Below are 18,766 nucleotides of genomic sequence, written 5' to 3'. Positions count from 1 at the left end.
CCCGTGCCAACTTCTGCGAAAATGTGCTGGACATGGAAGATGATTTTCTTACACGTGTGATCTTTAGTGATGAAGCCTTATTTCATCTTATTGAACATAATGTGCATATTTTGGGGTCTGAAAATCCACACCAAACAGTGCAGCACATGAGGGATTCGCCAAAAGTGAATGTATTTTGTGCTCTATCCAAAGAGCAAGTGTATGGACCTTTCTTCTTTGTTGAAAACACTATCACTGGTACTGCTTATTTGGACATGCTCCAGCAATGGTTCTATCCTCAACTGGATCGTGAGCAAAATAGGAACATCATCTGGTAACAAGACGGCGCGCCCCCTCACTTTCATCGTGAAGTACGGAATTGGTTGAATGCTGTTTTCCCCAACGATGGATCGGTCGTCATTGTGAGGATGACGTTGCAATGGCTACCAAGATCTCCCGACCTCACCCCCTGCGATTTATTTTTGTGCGGGTATGTAAAGGATAGTGTATACGTGCAACCGCTACCTGCCGACTTCCCTGAATTGCGACGCAGGATTGATGCAGCTGTGGAGTCTGTTACACCCGACATGCTAGCTTCAGTGTGGGGAGAAATTGCCTACAGACTAGATGCGTGCCGTGTCACAAGGGGATCTCACATTGAACACTTGTAACTTGTGACAAAAAACTGTTTGAGTTAGGCTTCCTTTTAAGGTATGCTTCATTTCTGTATTGTATATGTAATAGAATATACACTTAACTAAAATCACGATATTCATTTTGGAACACCCCGTATATGATTTATTTTCTTTATTTTACTTCGCTTTCTGTGCCACTTTTGGCTACTTTGCGAAGATGGGGATGAGTGAAGATATGATGATATTTATGAATGGACACTCACAAACATCCATGCCCAGGCCGGGATTCGAACCCGTGACCCCTGTCGTCGTAGCACGATGTGCTAACCACTCCGCCACGGGGGCAGTTACATGCACTATATACTTTACGCAATTGTTAATGTAATGCTATCCTAGTACCAGCTACTTTTCGATTTCGGGTTCACAAAACTATTTTGTTGTTAGTTTCAGTTTTGTAAACAGTTTTTCGGTTTCAGTTTTTGAAATATTTCACTTCCATTTCTTACTTTTATAGTAATTTTTCAATTTTGCTTTTCCAAAGCAAAACAGTTTTTGGGTTTGAGTTTAGTGTGCTGGCTTTAAAAAACGGTTGTACCATTCTCTCTGTCCGAGTGTTACCCTCACTGAACAACCTAACGTGAGGAAGGGAGTACACTTATTCACCTGAAGCAGCCATGTACGTCGCTCCGGTCGACTTGATCTTCTCGACGTACTTGAACTTTTCTTCCCCCAGCATCTCGTCGAAGTCCGCGATGATCTCGTTCAGGAGTCGAAGGCACTCCACCCCTTCATTGTTGGCCTCCAGCTCCACGTAGAACTCGGAGAAGTTCGGGATGGAGGCGAACATGATGCAGACGCATTCGCACTGTTCGTGGTACAGCTCCTGGAAGAGAAATGAGCAAGCAGGTTATCACCTTCTCAGCTTCCTTAGAACTACTGTGCAATGTGGAAATGGTTTTTCCCACGTGTAGCACTGTCCTTTCATCAGATATTTGCAACCCTGCATTACTACTCCTATCCCTATCAACTCCATTCACTACTCTCCCTTACTATCTTCTCATTCCCTCCCTATCCACTCTCACGGGACTATTCTACTCACTCACTCTCTATTTCATTCTCCTTCTCTCCTCCATTCCATTATACTTGTTTCTTCCCCCATTTTATTTCTTTTGGTCCCTCATTTCTCCTTGTATTCTTTCTCACTATTTCTTCCAGTTTTCTCTATCTTCTTGTTCCACTTCCTCCCCTTCTTCTTACTCACTACCTCGCTCATTCTCTTTCTTTTCTCCTAATCAACCTTTTCTACTCTTTTCCTTTCAGCGCGTCTTCTTTCTACCCTTTCCACTAACCACTTCTTCTTCTACTAACTTCCTCTAAAATTTCCAATCTTCCTCTCTTTACATACTATCTTATTCTATCTTTGATTCCTTCCCTCTTTTCAATCTCTCTCTTTCTCTCTCTCTAACATCCTTTACAGTTTCCAATCTTCCTCTCTTTACATAATAACCTATTCTATCTTTGATTCCTTCCCCCTTTTTAATATCTCCGTTTCTCTCTCTCTCTATCTTTCCTTCATTTACCTTATACGTTCTCTATCCTCTTCTGTTACTGTACAATTTTTCTTTCATTTTTATACATGATCACTCTCTCGTCTCTCTCTTCCCCATTTCGTCAAGTCCTATGACCCTCTCCCCTTCTTTACTTATTCAACCTCCCTACTCTATCTTTCATTCCCTCTCCTCTATCTATTCTCTCAACCCCGTTCACTTCCTCACCCTCTCCATACTCTCATCTCAACCCATTCACTCTGATTTTCTCCCTTGCTCCTTTTTTCTATCTTTATTCACAGTTCACACCCCTTTTTTATGAACATTATCCCTTCCTTTGTTTCACGTCTCTATATAAACTCTGCCTTTCTCTCTGGCTGTATCGGGATATCATATCATACGGATTTCAAATATCCGATATCGGATATTCTGATAATCGAATGTACGAATTATCGGATATTTGAATTGTGCGAATTATCCAGAGTATTTTCCTGAATTCTGACGCAAAGACATACACTATATAGCCAAAAGTCACCCAGAAAAGATCTCCTCTTGCTTCTGCGATGAAGAAAATGCCATACTACACACGAATCAGATGACGACAGGTTTCCCACTGTACAAACGCGACCGACGAAGCCTCATTGCCTACAAGGCTACAGTACCGCTGCTCGCTTTGTAAACCTTACGTGCACACGAGAGCGCTCTAACACAAATACGGCAAGTTGCCCAGTTCTAAGACTGGACCAAATCGGCTGGAAATTGAAAAGTACCTTAGATGAACCCTTAACTACTCTCCGAATTTATATTTAACATTATTTCTTACACTCCTCCAACCACAACCTAACCCTTTTCCATACCTTTCATTTGAGGTGCTTTCTACACGTTGTCAAGGTCACGAGGTCTTGCTTTTGTTTTTCCAAATCTTATTGAATTCTATTTGCTGCCAGAGGTCTGAAAGATGTATGCCATAGTAGTTACGTGTGGTTCTTGTTACGTTGTGTCTGAAATGGCTGATAACTTAATTTCAGTTTCACCAAAATACTATATATTACTTCGAACTGCATCTCTTTTGACAAAACAAAATATGGAAAACTCAATATGCTGACCAAGGTAGTAATTTATTTTATTATCATAAACTAAACGTAACGTTTCAAACTTCTAGCAAAGTCTTCATCAAACTCTGCACCAAGTACAAATGTAACAAGGTACAAAAACATGACGATATATATACACAAACATTACTCCCCTCCAGACTATTAGAAAGTTGTTCTGGAACATTCTAGCAGGTGGCTTTCCCTTGTCAACTGTATTTTCACCTAAAAGGCTAAACATATTTTCTTCCATCTAGAATGGGGGACTGAAGATAAACAAAGAATGGAAGAAGGTGTTAGAAAGAGTGGAAAGGAAAGAGAGAAAGAGGAGAGAAAAATGAAGGAAAAAGAGCGTGAGATAAAGAGTACAACCACATTATAGATTAAAGAAAATATGTTTAGCCTTTTAGATTAAAGTACAGTTAACAAGGAAAAGTCACCTGCTAGAATGTTCCAGAACAACTTTCTAATAGTCTGAAGGGGAGTAATGTTTATATATATAAATCGTCCTGTTTTGTACCTTGTTACATTTGTACTTGGTGCATAGTCTGAAGAATACCTTGGTAGAAGGTTGAAACTTTACGTTTTGTTTATGTTTTTAATAAAATAAATGTCTGCCTTGGTCAGCATATTGAGTTTTTCATATCATGGAAACAAGGCTTAACGGTGTTATAACACAAAACAGTAGAAATTTTAAGAGAATTTGGAATTTAAAAATAATAAAGGAGCAATTGTCGCAGTGTTCGACCGATTTTCTTCCTCTTTGCATATATTACGTTCCTTTAATAATTAAAAACTGCTTTACAATACAGGGTAATTCAAAATAAATGGTGCAACTTTGCACAGTTATTACAGTTTACCCAGTTTACTATTTATGATAGAAAATCAGACAAGCCATCAACATGAAGAAAAACGTTGGAAGTTTTACTCACATGACTCACATTACAAAAATTCAACATGGGAACCATATGTAATACGGTAAACGTCCAAGCGATGATCAAGGACATGCTATGCACGAGACAGCAAGTCATTGCATGATTTCCAAGACACTAACAATTCGCAGTTGTAACTCTGGCAAGTCTTTCAGAAGGGTGAAACATGTGCATTACTACCAAAACGCATATTGAAATGTCTTTGCACCATTGTGAGTGAATCAGTTCTTGATAGCTCCAACATACAATACACTGGTGACTAGCCATTTTGCAACACTGGCGATCCTGGTGGAACAGCGGGAAAGCAGCATAAGCTCACTTAGTGAGAAGAAATCTTCTAGAGTTTTTATTTATATTGAGGCCTTGTCTGATTTTCTATCATAAATAGTTACATCATAATAACTGTATAAAGTTGCAGCATTCTTTTTGAATTACCCTGTAGTTTTCCACAACCATGTAAAGTCACGAGAAACGTGTCAGAAATTGAGAATAGTAAAACAGGCCAGAACGGTCTGACAGAATCATCCATAGTACTTGTGTGATTATCAACGTCCGTAGTACTTAACGGTTAAGTTTCGTGCAAATAGAAATACTTCCCTTTCAAGTCAATTTTGATAACTTAAAAAAATATTACTCACATCTGCGTTTTTGTCCCCTGACAGGAAGTGTTCGGCTACATGCACAGGAAGGATATTGGCCAGGAGTTTTCTGTTGTACGCCTGAAGATGCTCCATGTCTTCTTTCTCTTCTGCAAGGGAGAAAACAAATTTGTTGTTGGTCACTGGACACACACACACACACACACGTCAATATAGGCATCAAAACGAAAAACGTTCCTCGTTAAAAATAATAATGTTTATCCTATGCACTTGTAGAAGCACATCGGATTCAGGGTTGCTACTAGCATGCATTTTATCAAGGAAAGAGCCTCATGTCAGCAGAAACTGAGCTTGCCATTTTTAAATCCGCAATAAATTTGCGCATTTCATGCGAAAACCACTTCGACATGTCACTTATTTTTACCTTTAGGTTATCAACAAAGATAGGGGTAGAATAAGATTGACGAGCAAGGGGTAAGAATTCTCAGCAACTTCACTGATGATATCTTCCCAGCATTCGCCTGCAATGACTGAGATATAAACCTCCAATCTCCTGAATGTAAGTAAAGTTAAGTTCTAACTCCGGCATCCAATATTACAAATGGTAATTACCTCAAGACAACGAATCTACAGAGTGTTCCGTAAGTCTAGGCCCATAGAAATCTTCATCAGGATAGCGCCACTCCACATTACGTGCTTACAGTGCGACATTACTTTAACACACAGTTTTCGGCATATTGGACTGTACGTCGAGTATAAATGAAGTGGCCTCCAAGGAACTCGGATCTCACTCCGGTCAATTTGGTTTTGTTGGGGGCTCTCAAAAGCAGTGTTGGCCAAAGTCAAAATTCAGAGCATTCTCCTTCTTAAAGAACATACTGTGCAGGCGTGTCAGCAAATTTCTACGACTGCCACAAAGTGTTGCAGGAGTAATTATAATTCTACGTGATGGGTCAAGACTTATGGGACACCCTGTAAAGCTGATTTTATTTGTTATAAAAGGTTTCGGATTCGAATCCCAGCAGTTGGATGGGTTTTCCTTCATCACAGGTTTGTTCACGAAATCATCATTCATACTTGTCAAGTCTATCTAGAAAAGGGCGGGAAAACACCTACCTGTTGCTTGGAGTTTCCACAAGAAGTCCAATCGTGACGTTGCTTCCGTCTGCTGGCTGTGTATCACGAGAGCCACCATGAAGCCCAGTAGAAAGGCGATCGTTAGGTACCTGGACGAGATAATATCGCTGTCTCCTGCAGGTTCACTGTGAGGAAAAGGAATGAATATTTGAAAATTGTAGAGGAACCTACGAGTTAACTTAAACTTAACAATCACTCTGAACATTCTCAGGCTGTTAAATTCATCTGGAAACATGGATCATGTTAATTCCTAAGCGTGACGCACTTGTGTCTTTCATTACTGGAAAGAGTAATCTGACAATTAATAAACACTTAATATATATGTACATCCTTGTCGTCTATAGAGTAGAGCAGATATTGCTGTTGACCCCTACATTCGACTCTTTTCTTCTGTATCTCTTTAGCTCTCAATTTTTATTTCTTTCTCTCTCTGTCTAGCTCCTATTCTGTGTCCACACATTTTCTCTCTCTGTTCTTTCTTATCTCTCCATTCTATCACTCCGTCTCTTCTTCTTTCTCTTTTTTACTTCCTCCCTCCCCCTCACTCTGTCCCTATGCTCCTTCTTTAAAACTACTCTATTTCTCTCACACACACATAATCTCTCTCTACGTTCTATCTACTCTCTCTGTCTCTCTCATTATCCCTCTATCACTGTATGTTTCTTCTCACACTCTTGTTACATATTCCTATCCCTCCCTGTCTTTCTATTTCTCACTTGTTCTTTCATTCCCTATTTTCCCCACCTCATTCTGTCTTTATCTGCTCTCTCTCTCACACACACACATACATACACACCATCTCCTCCTTTTCTTTTCATTGTTTTACCCTTTCCGTTCTCCTTTTGGCTTACACCTTTTTCTCTTTATCTTCCTCTTGACAATTTATCATTACGTTTCTGTCTCCTTCTCTCCCCCTATACCACGCACTCTTTCTCTCTCTTCCTTCCCTTGATATCTTTACCTCTCGTTTCCTGTCTCTCATACACACTTATCCTTTCTCCCTCACTACTGTACATGAACGCATACTTACCCCGTGGTGTGCAGCTGAAGCAGGAAATCCCTGTTGTCGAAGAGAAAGCCATGAGACAATAGGACCAACCCGAAGTACCCCACGCAGACACAGCTCAGGATGATGAACTTCACGAGGCTCATGAGTATTTGGTACACAGCGCACATTATCATGACTAGGAGCACGCAGAAGGTGAAGTACTGCAAATAGGAATTGGATGATACTTCAACCAAATTAAAGAAAAATAAGATAGAGAGCAAGATGCAAGATACAGTGAATTACTTTCTTCAACCCGAATGAGTATTACTTTCCTTATTACTTTCAAAGATTGTATTTCAAATACATAAGATAAATGTGTTAACTAAAGCACATTATATTTATATAATTTTGTTCTTTGTGTCACCTTGATTTTATTCCTTCATTTGTTTTTGCCACATTACGAAAAGAAATAAAATTTAAGAATGTGGAAATTTTTTGGTGTATGATCAATCTAAAATGCAAATCTTATTTGTGGCGCCACCTTGTGAGCAGTTTTTCTTCAAAACGAACCAGTTCTGTTCAGCATTATATTAAGGAAACACCACTCATTATATTTGGAAAACATGCTCCATCTTATATCTGTTTCAAGTTCATTTTATGCTCATAGTACTGGGACTACACGTGGTGTCTTCTCCTTTCCGGAAATGAAGAAGCTTGTCTAATTCTTGGTGTTGTCTCGATATCAACATACTTGGGATGTATATGACGTGTAGTCAATGTAACCAAGTACGATGTGGTGGGTATTGTTGGGAGAGTATAATAAAATTTAAGGTGAACTCTGTTAATATATCGTTATAGTCTGAATCTGAAGCATAGGTGGAGTTGTAGGGGAGAGGTGGAAGGCACTTCAAATGCACGCTTCAACTCGCTGTAGCCTGCGCATGGCAGCCATGTTACAACTTCCGCTTTGTAATGGCGTTTGTTGAAAACACGAGGTAAAATTCAGTGCTGCTGGGACATTTTGTCAATAACACAGTATTTAGAAAACTTGTAAAGGAAGAAATCACATGGAATATATTCCATTTAAGTAGTAAATAGGTGGAAATCGTTATGATGTTTGATTGTCGTCTGCCTTCCATCCGTATTCTGCGCCTGCGCAGAGCGTGTTGGTTGACGTTCGAGCTGACATCTGGCGGGAAGAGCGTCAATAATACTATCCGGGAGTCTTTCGATTTCAAACTGCATCAAATCGAAGTTGATGTACTTTTGGTGCATCATTTTACGCGGTTGAGCATGTAGTTTTGGTTTCTTTGAACGCTCGTGTCTGATCCTGTTAACTGATGCAGTATTAGTGCATCACACGGAACAGCAGCTAATACAAATACTCTTTTATACCTTGAACGATTGAACATTTTCACTTCAAACGTGGTTCAAGATGTATAAATAAGTTATTAAATTATTAATATGTTTGAAATGATGTGGAATGACACTATTTTAAGTAATAACTCACCACTACACACACGCGTGCGCGCGAGCGAGCGTGCATGCACGCACAAAATGTTACCAGTATAGAGCGACCACAAGGAAAAAACCTTGGACGAAAAGTCCCCGCGCAGCCTTTTCTTCTTCCGTTCCGCTCGGGCCATAAGGAAGCATGGTCCACTCTCCCCCTCCCCCTTCCCCTTCACGCGGGAGTACGGTGCACAGGAGTCGCGGGTCTGCGCAGGTTTCTTTGCTTTTGGTTCCTCTATAATATATTTCATGCTCTACAGGTTTCCAGACAAGCAGCAGTCAGAAACAGTGTTGCCAGTGTAACATATTTTACAAACAATTATGGAATATGGAGGGCATTTTTTATAAAAACATCTCCCCGGTTACACACAAAACTTTTGCAAGGTCTGACTGTACCTGCTGTAAGTACAGTATCCAAAGACGATATTGTACAGTTTTCAGAAATTTTGAGATTGGTGTTTTTGAGAAAATGGTTTCTGAAAAAAGGTCAAAATGAACTTTTAATTTTTTTTCCAAAGAATTTTTCTACATAACGTTAGAAATTAGTGCAGAAATGGCACTGCAAATAATTAGTCCAGTTCCCATATTCCATTATCCCAGAAAAACTCATGTCCTGTTGTTCTTCACTTTTTTTAAAAAAAAAAAATTGAATTTGGAAAAAAAATCAAATTTTCGTATTTTGATTCCTAATTTTAGAGTTGGAGAGAGTTTCATAAATATGTTCCCTAACAAGGTTTTGAAAGTGCTTTGAACAAGCTTTCAAATAAACGAAACCTTAAGTCTCTTCCATTTCTGGTTTTTGATTTATAGTGGTTTGAATATTGCATTATTTTCCTTGCGTAAATTTTTTTATGAAGTAGTGTCTTTCTTCGTGAGCTTGAAACACTGTAACAAATCAACAGAAAAGAAAAAAAATATTTTTGCACATGTATCATGTGGTCCTTTAATATATATGTTTTTCAGCAAAATTCGTGATGGTGAGTTGACAGCACTTGTATGATCTGAGATGAACTCACCCAATTACCATCTGAGGAAATGGGTTTCTAAACCGACATATCTGTTTAAATAAGGAATTACGTTACAAAGCAACACAAACAAATATATGTAATAATATTTTAATGGGTTATGTTAGAGAATATAGCAATTCATTTAATAAACATGAAAGAAAATTTCTTTGGGCAGTTTACTCCTTAATGGCAACACAAATAAAGTTATTTTCAGAAATCAGAGACGTACAGGCAGTGATGTGCCGTAGACTATAAGTTTACGTCTACATGCGTTGTCTACACGTAATCTACGCGTAGATTACATTGGGTTGAAGTTTACATAGACTACGTAGACAATCTAAATTGCATTAAAATTAATTTTCAAGGCTTTCATGAAAGGAAAGTGACATTTTCAACTATATTGGTTCCTAACGAAATTAAAAGAATCCTATTTGCAACAAAATTTCTCTTCTCTTCTATCATCAACTATGGAAGAAGATAAATAGTATGCAAGAAAAGCAACAGATGGCAGTCGTGAGGCAAGAGTGGTCTTTTCCCCATAAAACACTAGAATATTTCCTATATTAGGTTTCTTCCTAGTTGAGAAATTGTTCAAATTTGGAAGAAAGAGTATAAAAAGTTATCGTTACACATCAGCAACAAATACGTAGTATAATTTTCTTTTAATTTCACGGCGCCCTGTGCTAAGTTATCACCTTTCGCCATGTTGTTTACATAGATTGCGTAATCTACGTGTATAAAATAGTCTACGTGTAGAATGTAGACTATCGTTGTTTACGCGTAGACGCACATCACTGCGTACAGGTAATGTTCTGCACCTGTACATTGAACATGAGCCCAAAGATTGCGAATGATGCACATTCACCATTGGCATCTTCAGAATATAGAACTAAATCCATCATAAAAAATAAGTTCAACATGTATGACATCTGGCGTAAAGGTTTAGGAGAACACAATTATTGTTTGGGAAACGCGCCATCAATAAAAATGACCTAAAAATGTACAAACATCACATCTTCACAACTAAAGTACATATATACATACATATATATATATATATATATATATATATATATATATTCGAAATCATTATTCTATCTCCAATAATGTGATAAAACTGCAAAGCAGTACTGATCCATCCAAAAGTAATGAAGAAGAAGTTCTTTCGGGATATCAGCCAGTTGATTTCTGGATAGGCTTCTGAGCTTTCGAGAGCTAACGTCACTCTCATCTTCAGGGATTGAACTGCAGAGAAAAGTTGGGGGTATGGTTTTATGTATTATGTGGGAGAGGCGCCTGATTTGCCCACCACCTGCACCATACCCCTCCCACATCAAACCATACCCCCAACTTTTCTCTCCACTTCAATCCCTGAAGATGAGAGTGACGTTAGCTCTTGAAAGCTCGGAAGCCTATCCAGAAATCAACTGGCTGATTGCCCGAGAGAACTTCTTCTTCATTCGCGGCCAGGAAAGCTTCAAGAATTACTTCAAAAGTAATGAAATCGCCCAAAAACAAAAATCTCTCCCTATACTCAAAAAAGCAGACACCAACACTCGTTTCGCTGGTCGCACATTGTCTTGGGAACCTAATGAATAGAGTTACCCTGTTGTGGCAACACGGCTGTGAAATAGGAGCTCTATGTCGGTTATGCTGACTTTCCTCTACTAATATTTTAAAATTACCCCTTACCTCTGATATGTAATTAAATTAAGTGTAAATTTCGATAAGACTTCACACGCATACGACCACCAATGTACAGGAAGCTGTTGACTGACTAACCGTTAACATAGCTGCAAGAATTTGAAATGTTTTACAACAATGGAAGCTCTTACTCCACCAGCCCTGTCGCTCTACACGTCTCCATTGTTGAGTTTAAATGAAGAAGGCAGGTATCCAAACGGACGATAATTTAAATTCGTCCATTATTTTGACTTAGTGTTTATTATTACGGAAAAAAATAAAAGTACGTTATTAGTTGAATTGAAATGAATGAAAGTAGAAGGTTGCCATTTTATTTAGCTCAATCAGATTTTTTTAAATTGGGGGTGGGGGGTTCTATTTCCGGAGGTCCAACCCCTGAATTCATCACTGTTTACACTTTCATGCAGTGTGCGAATTAACGGAGGGGATGGCGGGGATATCTCCCCCACAAAAATATTTATCCTTGCAAAATACATTACCTTTATGTCTGCCAGGCAGGGGGGCCCACAGGGGGGGGTTTCATGACTCGCCCGCGTCATGAGAATTTTTGGGGGGGGACAAAAATTTATACCAATTCCATATATCTTTACACAAAAATGGGGATCGTTTCGTTTGATTGACATGTTATTGATTTTTAGTTTTGGTTATTATGTACAGTTTTTCTACTTATAACACCATTAAGCCTTGTTTCTATTATATAAAAAACTCAATATGCTGACCAAGGCAGAAATTTATTTTATTATAAAACATAAACTAAACGTAACGTTTCAACCTTCTAGCAAGGTCTTCTTCAGACTCTGTACCAAGTACAAATGTAACAAGGTACAAAGTTGGACGATATAAATACACCAACATTACTCCCCTCCAGACTACGACAGAAACAGGACATGACATAGAGTGGGATGAGGCTAAGCAGATAGGAAGGGAGAAGAGAATACTAGTGAGAAAATGGAAGGAGGCCAAGGAAATAGAGAAGAAAGGTGAAGAAGACACAATGAACTGGAATGGGGGACTGAAGATAAACATAGAATGGAACAAGGTGTTAGAAAGAGTGGAAAGGACAAGAGAGAAAGAGGAGAGAAGAAGGAATAAGAATGAAGGAAATAGAACATGAGATAAAGAGTCCAACCACATTCTCTTTCAGTTGAAAGTATGGTTGACAAGGGAAAGCCACCTGCTAGAATGTTCCAGAACAACTTTCTAATAGTCTGGAGGGGAGTATTGTTTGTGTGTATATATATATATATCGTCCTGTTTTGTACCTTGTTTCATTTGTACTTGGTGCAGAGTCTGAAGAAGACCTTGCTAGAAGGTTGAAACGTTACGTTTAGTTTATGTTTTATAATAAAATAAATTTCTGCCTTGGTCAGCATATTGAGTTTTTCAGGTATTTTTAGTTCTTACGGCGGGCGCTCTAGAAGGCAAGGGGGAATGGGGAGCGGTGAATTCGACCGCCGTAAGAACTGAAAACACCTATAACAATGGCAATTTTGTACGTTATATGTTAGCAAACATGAAAGTTCTACCCTTTGGGGGGAGTGCGTCATCGGCCTTGGTGGGGATGGGAACCCCTGCGGATGTCTTTATCCCCCTTAAAGAAAATTGTATTGAAACCATATAGAACACCATTTCTTAGTAAGAATCACATCCGTCTCCATTAGTGGTTCAGTCATCAAGGATTTCCCTTCCAAAATGTATGCAGCCTTGTGGATTAAAGGAGAACACCACTTTACAACCAACCAACCTCACCAAGCCAAGACAACAGCAGGATGTTTTCAAGGCATCTGATACTTTGTATGTATTAAAGTATACACAAGAAACTTGTAGGTAAGTTAGATGGGCGTTAAGTTTGAATCTGCCAATAGAAATTTGGTCAAATGTTTGGTTTGTTTAGTTCGATAGGTTTCTATGTGTATGAGTTTGGGTTTCATAAGATTTAATGACCTTGATTCGTTCAATAGTTTAGTTTACTGACTGGCAACATATACAAATTTGCATACCCAAAAAAACCTACCTCCCAAAATAAAATCACAAATACGCCACTGGGTGGGCATCAAAATGAATGGTTCAACTTTACACAGTTATTATGACGTAACTATTTATGATAGAAAATCAGACAAGGCATCAATATAAAGAAAAGCTCTGGAAGTTTTTTTCTCACTAATTGGGCTTATGCTGCTTTCCCGCTGTTCCACCAGGATCGCAAGTGTTGCAAAATGGCTAGTGACCAGTGTATTGTGTGTTGGAGCTATGAAGAACTGATTGACTCACAATGGTGCAAAGACATTTCCACAAGCACTTTGGTAGTAATGCACATGTTTCATCCTTCTGAAAAACTTGCCAAAGTTACAACTGTGAATTGTTATTGTCTTTGAAACCATGAACAATAACTTGCTGTCTCGTGCATAGCATGTACTTGATGATTACCGCTTTACACGTGGTTTCCATGTTGAATCTTTATAATGTGAATCATGTGAGTATAACTTCCAGAGTTCTTCTTTATATTGATCTGATTTTCTATCGTAATAACTGTGTAAAGTTGCACCATTCATTTTGAATTGTCCTATATTACTGAAGTCAACATCTTTGTATCAATTTACACATTTTGGATCCTGTGTGCAGCTTAGAAGAAGGCGTGGTTGATGTCTGAAAGAGATATTATTGTTATCAAGTGGAAAAAAACCAAGTTGAGGCAGAGGAGAGATGGGACACTTAACCTACTTGTCCTAGCTTGGGCTAAAGTACACATAAAACAGAAAGCCTTTCGATGTATACTTACGTCCGGGAAATGCGAGCTTGGCTCCGTGTGGCAGGGGGATATGTGCTCCAGTCCATAGGCCACGTTGTATGGCCTTATGACGGTCCCATTCACCTCGTGGAGGGAGATATTGAAGAGCTGCTTCAGGCAGGACTCCAGGTCGTAAGCTTTCAGTGACAGCTGAAACAGAAAATACATAAGAAATTGCATCTGAAGTTGTTCCATCAATGCTAAGGCTTTGGTGACATGATGAGTGGTTGAACCGAGGTTTCACTACCGAAGTTTCAGTGTTCGAGACCTGACCTATATACAGGGGGTATTTACCACTAGGCTATCCTAGGCTACAGCCTATGGGCCACATGTCCAAGGAGGGGGTGATACAATAAAGAAGACAATATTGTGATAAAACAATATGAATCTCTCGTTCATCAGTTTTCTGCTCATGAAAGCCAGAAGGAAGCAGTTTTAGGTGAGTGTCTTTTGTTAAATCAAAGTGTATTGTTTTATCAAAGTTTAATGAATAATTTCTTTAGGTGTGTCTATATTTTAAAGTTTATAAGTGTTATTAATACTGATCATGCAATTAGTGGAAGTGAGTATCATGATAACAAAATTGTTAATTCTATTACTACTACTTACAATAATAGTAATAATAATAATAATATAATGTCCTCATGGCTCAATGGAAAGGATATTGTAGGGGCCCAAATTTTATAAATAGCCCATGCCCATACATGGATGTTCCTTTCAGTGTATTTATCCTCATCGTTACGACTAGCCATAGGAGGCAGACGAGCGACGTAAGATAACCAAAAATACACATACATAGCTTTTATGATTAGAATAATTACGTACAGTAGCTTTAACGTCAAACAGTTCCAGTCAGTGTTGCCACAACCTTAGACCACAATTTCCCGTTTTCAGGTCTAACATTCCCTTTTCTCTCCAATTTTTTTCCTTCATGGTAGAAAATCTTAGTACACTGTCACAATAATATATACTGGTCAAAAAAAGTTTTGCATATTGCAAGTTTTTCATATTCTGCATCACTATATTCACAAATCTCCATACCTTTGAAGCGCACACATCAACCGAAGGCCAATTCAACATACAAAAGAGCAGGTACATGTCTGTGGCCAGGTTTTGAAGCATGTTTCACGTTTTATCCTCGTAATTTACCCACCGATTGTCTCGTAGTTCGTGAGAAGGGGGAGTATAAAGCACTGGGCGTCTCAAGGAAGGTTGTAATGGTTATCATGCTGTGAGTTTACATTTTAGAAATGCCACGAAACACACTTTCGGCAGTGGATAGAATCAGAATAGTGACTCTACTACAGGAAGGTATGAAGGAACTGGACGTAGCAAATCAGGTAGGCTGTAATCAAAGTGACGTTTCTAGAGTGTGGAAGAAATTCCAGGAGACCCATTCAATAGCAGATAGGCTCAGAGAAGGAAGACCGCGCAAAAACAACGGCTGCACAAGACAGGCATATCCGTATTTCTGCTCGCAGACATCCTACGTCCACAGCAACCCAACTCCAGAAGGAGCTCCGTGAGACCTCAGGGATCATGGTGTCCACCCAAATGGTGCGCAACCGACTACACGATATAGGGATTGATCCCCGTCGACCTTTGAAAGTTCCCCGACTCACTGCACGACATAGGGCACTACGCGTACGATGGGCTAGGCAACATGAAAACTGAACCTGGGAACAGTGGTCACAAACACTGTTTACAGATGAAGTACGGGTTAGTCTGCACCCCGACGACAACACTACGTGTCTGGAGAGCAAATGGGCATCGTTTCAATTAACCGTTCATGGTGGAACGCTTCCAGCAACAGGGTGGTTCGGCACTGTTCTGGCAGGAATCATGTTGGGTCGTCGGACGCCATTAGTTCACATACAGGGTACTATGGATGCACAGACATACGAGGACAATGTTCTTCGACCCGTCGTTAGGCCATTTGCACAGGATGTTGGTGCTGGATTCACGTTGGTGGGCGATAATGACCGTCCTCACCCTGCCCGTTCGGTGGACTTTTTCCTTCGAAGGCATGCAATCCGTCGGATGGACTGGCCAGCAGTCTCCACCGATATCAATTGTATCGAACATGCCTGGCACCTTCTGAAACGTGCCATTTCAAACCGCCCTCACCCACCACAAACCCTACGTGGTCTGATACACGCTGCCATTCAGGAATGGGACAATCTTCCGCAACATGCATTGCATAACCTGGTTTTCAGCATGCCCCGTCGTGTTCGAGAATGTCTACGTGTTCGTGGAGGCCACACACGTTACTGAATAGACGGTGAGGGGTTTCTGATAGGTTTACTCACCTTGGTAATTGGTGGTCTTTTTGTTGCATTTTACTTTGGTTAGGAAAACAACGTTGTTTCTTTGGTTATATCTTTCAGGATTTTCTTTAACTATGTTCTGTATTTTGTACTTTCATTGCCCTAGTCGGAGGTATCGACATGTGTGGCTTCTGTGATGCAGAAAATAAAAAAAATGTTATATGCAAAACTTTTTTTGACAAGTATATTTTATTATTATTTATGAATCATACATTGACATCAATTTTGGGATCAATTAACTGAATAGAGGAAAGAATACTCATTAAAAATTGTTGTGAAAAATATACAATACCAAATGTTTAGAAGAGTACAACAGTAACTCTGTTATTACAATAGTTTTAAAAGTTTGCTATTGAGAAGTTATTTATTTTACCAAGCCAATTACAATTTTTAAATTACAATTATTTTGAGGAAAATAAGTTATACCGTGAGGCAAAGGGAAATTATATTTTCCACTTCAAAGAACTTAAATTTAATTTGTGACACTGATCTCTTCAAATCCTATGCAATTTTGATATGTTTCATAAAATTTATCTTTTTCCGTCTTCCCCTAAAAATCTACTTCAATTTAACGTCGCCATGGGAATGCAGAACGGAATCAATGTTTGTTGTTACTATCTAATTCAAGCAATCGTGCTCAAGATTCCAAAACTTGAGCATCCCTGTTAGGAGAAATTAATGAAAACTTACGCGAACTTACCATTGGCGAGAGGCTGACACCGTACGTGAAAAATATGACGGTCGACGCTAGAAGCTGGGCTATGGCTCGACTCTCATATATCCTCGCTGACACGTTCTTTATCATCGTTGGAAGATTCTGGAAGGGAAGCAGCAAAAACATTCGTCATATTCTTGGTAACAAACTGCAATGCCATTAAAATCAAACACAGCGTAACTAACACCACATGCCACCATTTCCCTAAGTAACTAAAGTTGAAAAAATCCCAGTTTTGTACTAACCTTAATTTAACTCAAGCTTTCGTCACATCATGTGGCTTCTTCAGGAATTATAACAAGAATCTCAACTGAACTCAACAATGTTTTATTGGACTTAAAGCTTTACATGTGACTGTTTATGCCCAGCATACAAAACTGTACCACTGGACTAATTTACCACGATACAAGAATCAATGTCACTGCCTAGCTGACAAGGAGTGAAGATCTGGAGTTAAGACGAGAATCAATGTGCCTGACTGGCTGACAAGGAATGGGGATCAGGAGTTAAGACAAGAATCAATGTGCCTGTCTGGCTGACGAGAAGTAAAGATCAAGAGTTAAGACGAGAATCAATGCGGCTGTCTGACTGCCAAGGAGTAAAGATCACGAGTTATGACAAGAATCAATGTGGCTGTCTGTCTGACAAGGAGTAAAGATCAGGAGTTAAGACGAGAATCAATGCGGCTGTCTGACTGCCAAGGAGTAAAGATCACGAGTTATGACAAGAATCAATGTGGCTTTCTGGCTGACGGGGATTAAAGATGAGGAGTTAAGACGAGAATCAATGCTGTCTGGCTGACAAGGAGTGAATATCAGGAGTTAAGACAAGAACCAATGTCCCTGTCTAGCTGACAAGGATTAAAGATCAGCAGTTAAGACGAGAATCAATTGGTCCTTTTGCACTTTCGATGAATTTGGTATCTTTCAATATATGTTTTGTGTATTCAAATAAATATATTACAATCAATCAATCTATGTTTTTGTATTTTATTATTTTTAGTTTTAGTTTTAAAACATGAGTGTTCTTATTGAAGTATAATATGTACAGGAAGACAAGGACGTACTGTGAGCAGTTCAGGATGAAAAACATATGAAAAGGCAAAGACGTAGAAGTGTTTTTGTGGGCCTTTGAAAAGAGAACTAACAGACTAAATACTCTATTAAATTGGTGAAATGTTTATATCGACTTTTTGTCACTGTTTTTAAGTTTATTGCTTATTCTCAAAGTATTAATATAATTTCGCTTACACTCCTTGTATGATGAAAATCTAATTACATTTTTCCATATATTTAACATTAAAATGTAGTTTTTCATCTATTGAAAGTGAAATTAGGAGAGTTTGTTCTTTTCCATATGCGATTCTGTGAGTTCGTCAATCGGCAATTAACTGTGTGCAATTACCAGCTACTAGCTTGTTTGTCGACAAATGTTTGATTTTACAATTTTGCTTTGAAAGATATTATGTACATACAGTTTCTGTACTCACATTCGCAATCTCTACTATGGAATTCTTTCTAGTAGTACGCCATCTGTCCAAAATTTATCTTACTTAGGTTTCGAAACACTAACAAATCCTATATAAGTTACGTATTAACAAACAATTTATTCATGTATTCATTTGTACCAAATATAAATATTGGGAGCAGTGGCGTACTCAGGACTTTTGTAAGCGGGTTATGACTATGAAGGCTCAGTTGTGTGTTCTTTTTGGGACATAGTCCTGCATTTCGCCACCTTTTCGTAGATCTGACATTTTTAAAAGGAATCGTACAACTTTCCTTTGGTACGACACTGATTGGCAC

The 18,766-nt window shown here is 38.9% G+C and overlaps 1 protein-coding gene across 1 annotated transcript in view; it reads right to left on the bottom strand.

Annotated features, from left to right (window-relative positions):
- The window catches only part of LOC145981588 (adenylate cyclase type 6), a 464,667-nt gene that overhangs the window by 11,623 nt on the left and 434,278 nt on the right, over positions 1 to 18,766 (bottom strand). The window contains exons 15-20 of the mRNA XM_083114946.1: positions 16,947 to 17,063; positions 13,911 to 14,069; positions 6,951 to 7,129; positions 5,900 to 6,045; positions 4,823 to 4,932; positions 1,278 to 1,497 (exon numbers count right to left, since the gene is read on the bottom strand). Coding sequence (XP_082971072.1) covers positions 1,278 to 1,497; positions 4,823 to 4,932; positions 5,900 to 6,045; positions 6,951 to 7,129; positions 13,911 to 14,069; positions 16,947 to 17,063 — 931 coding nt within the window. The remainder of the gene's footprint in view (positions 1 to 1,277; positions 1,498 to 4,822; positions 4,933 to 5,899; positions 6,046 to 6,950; positions 7,130 to 13,910; positions 14,070 to 16,946; positions 17,064 to 18,766) is intronic.

The sequence above is a fragment of the Lepisma saccharinum genome, chromosome 29, assembly GCF_977018435.1.
Source record: "Lepisma saccharinum chromosome 29, izLepSacc3.1, whole genome shotgun sequence".
In the NCBI taxonomy this organism is placed as follows: Eukaryota; Metazoa; Arthropoda; class Insecta; order Zygentoma; family Lepismatidae; genus Lepisma; species Lepisma saccharinum.
Note: the sequence above shows the minus strand (reverse complement) of the source record. Positions and strands in the feature narration are given on the sequence as shown.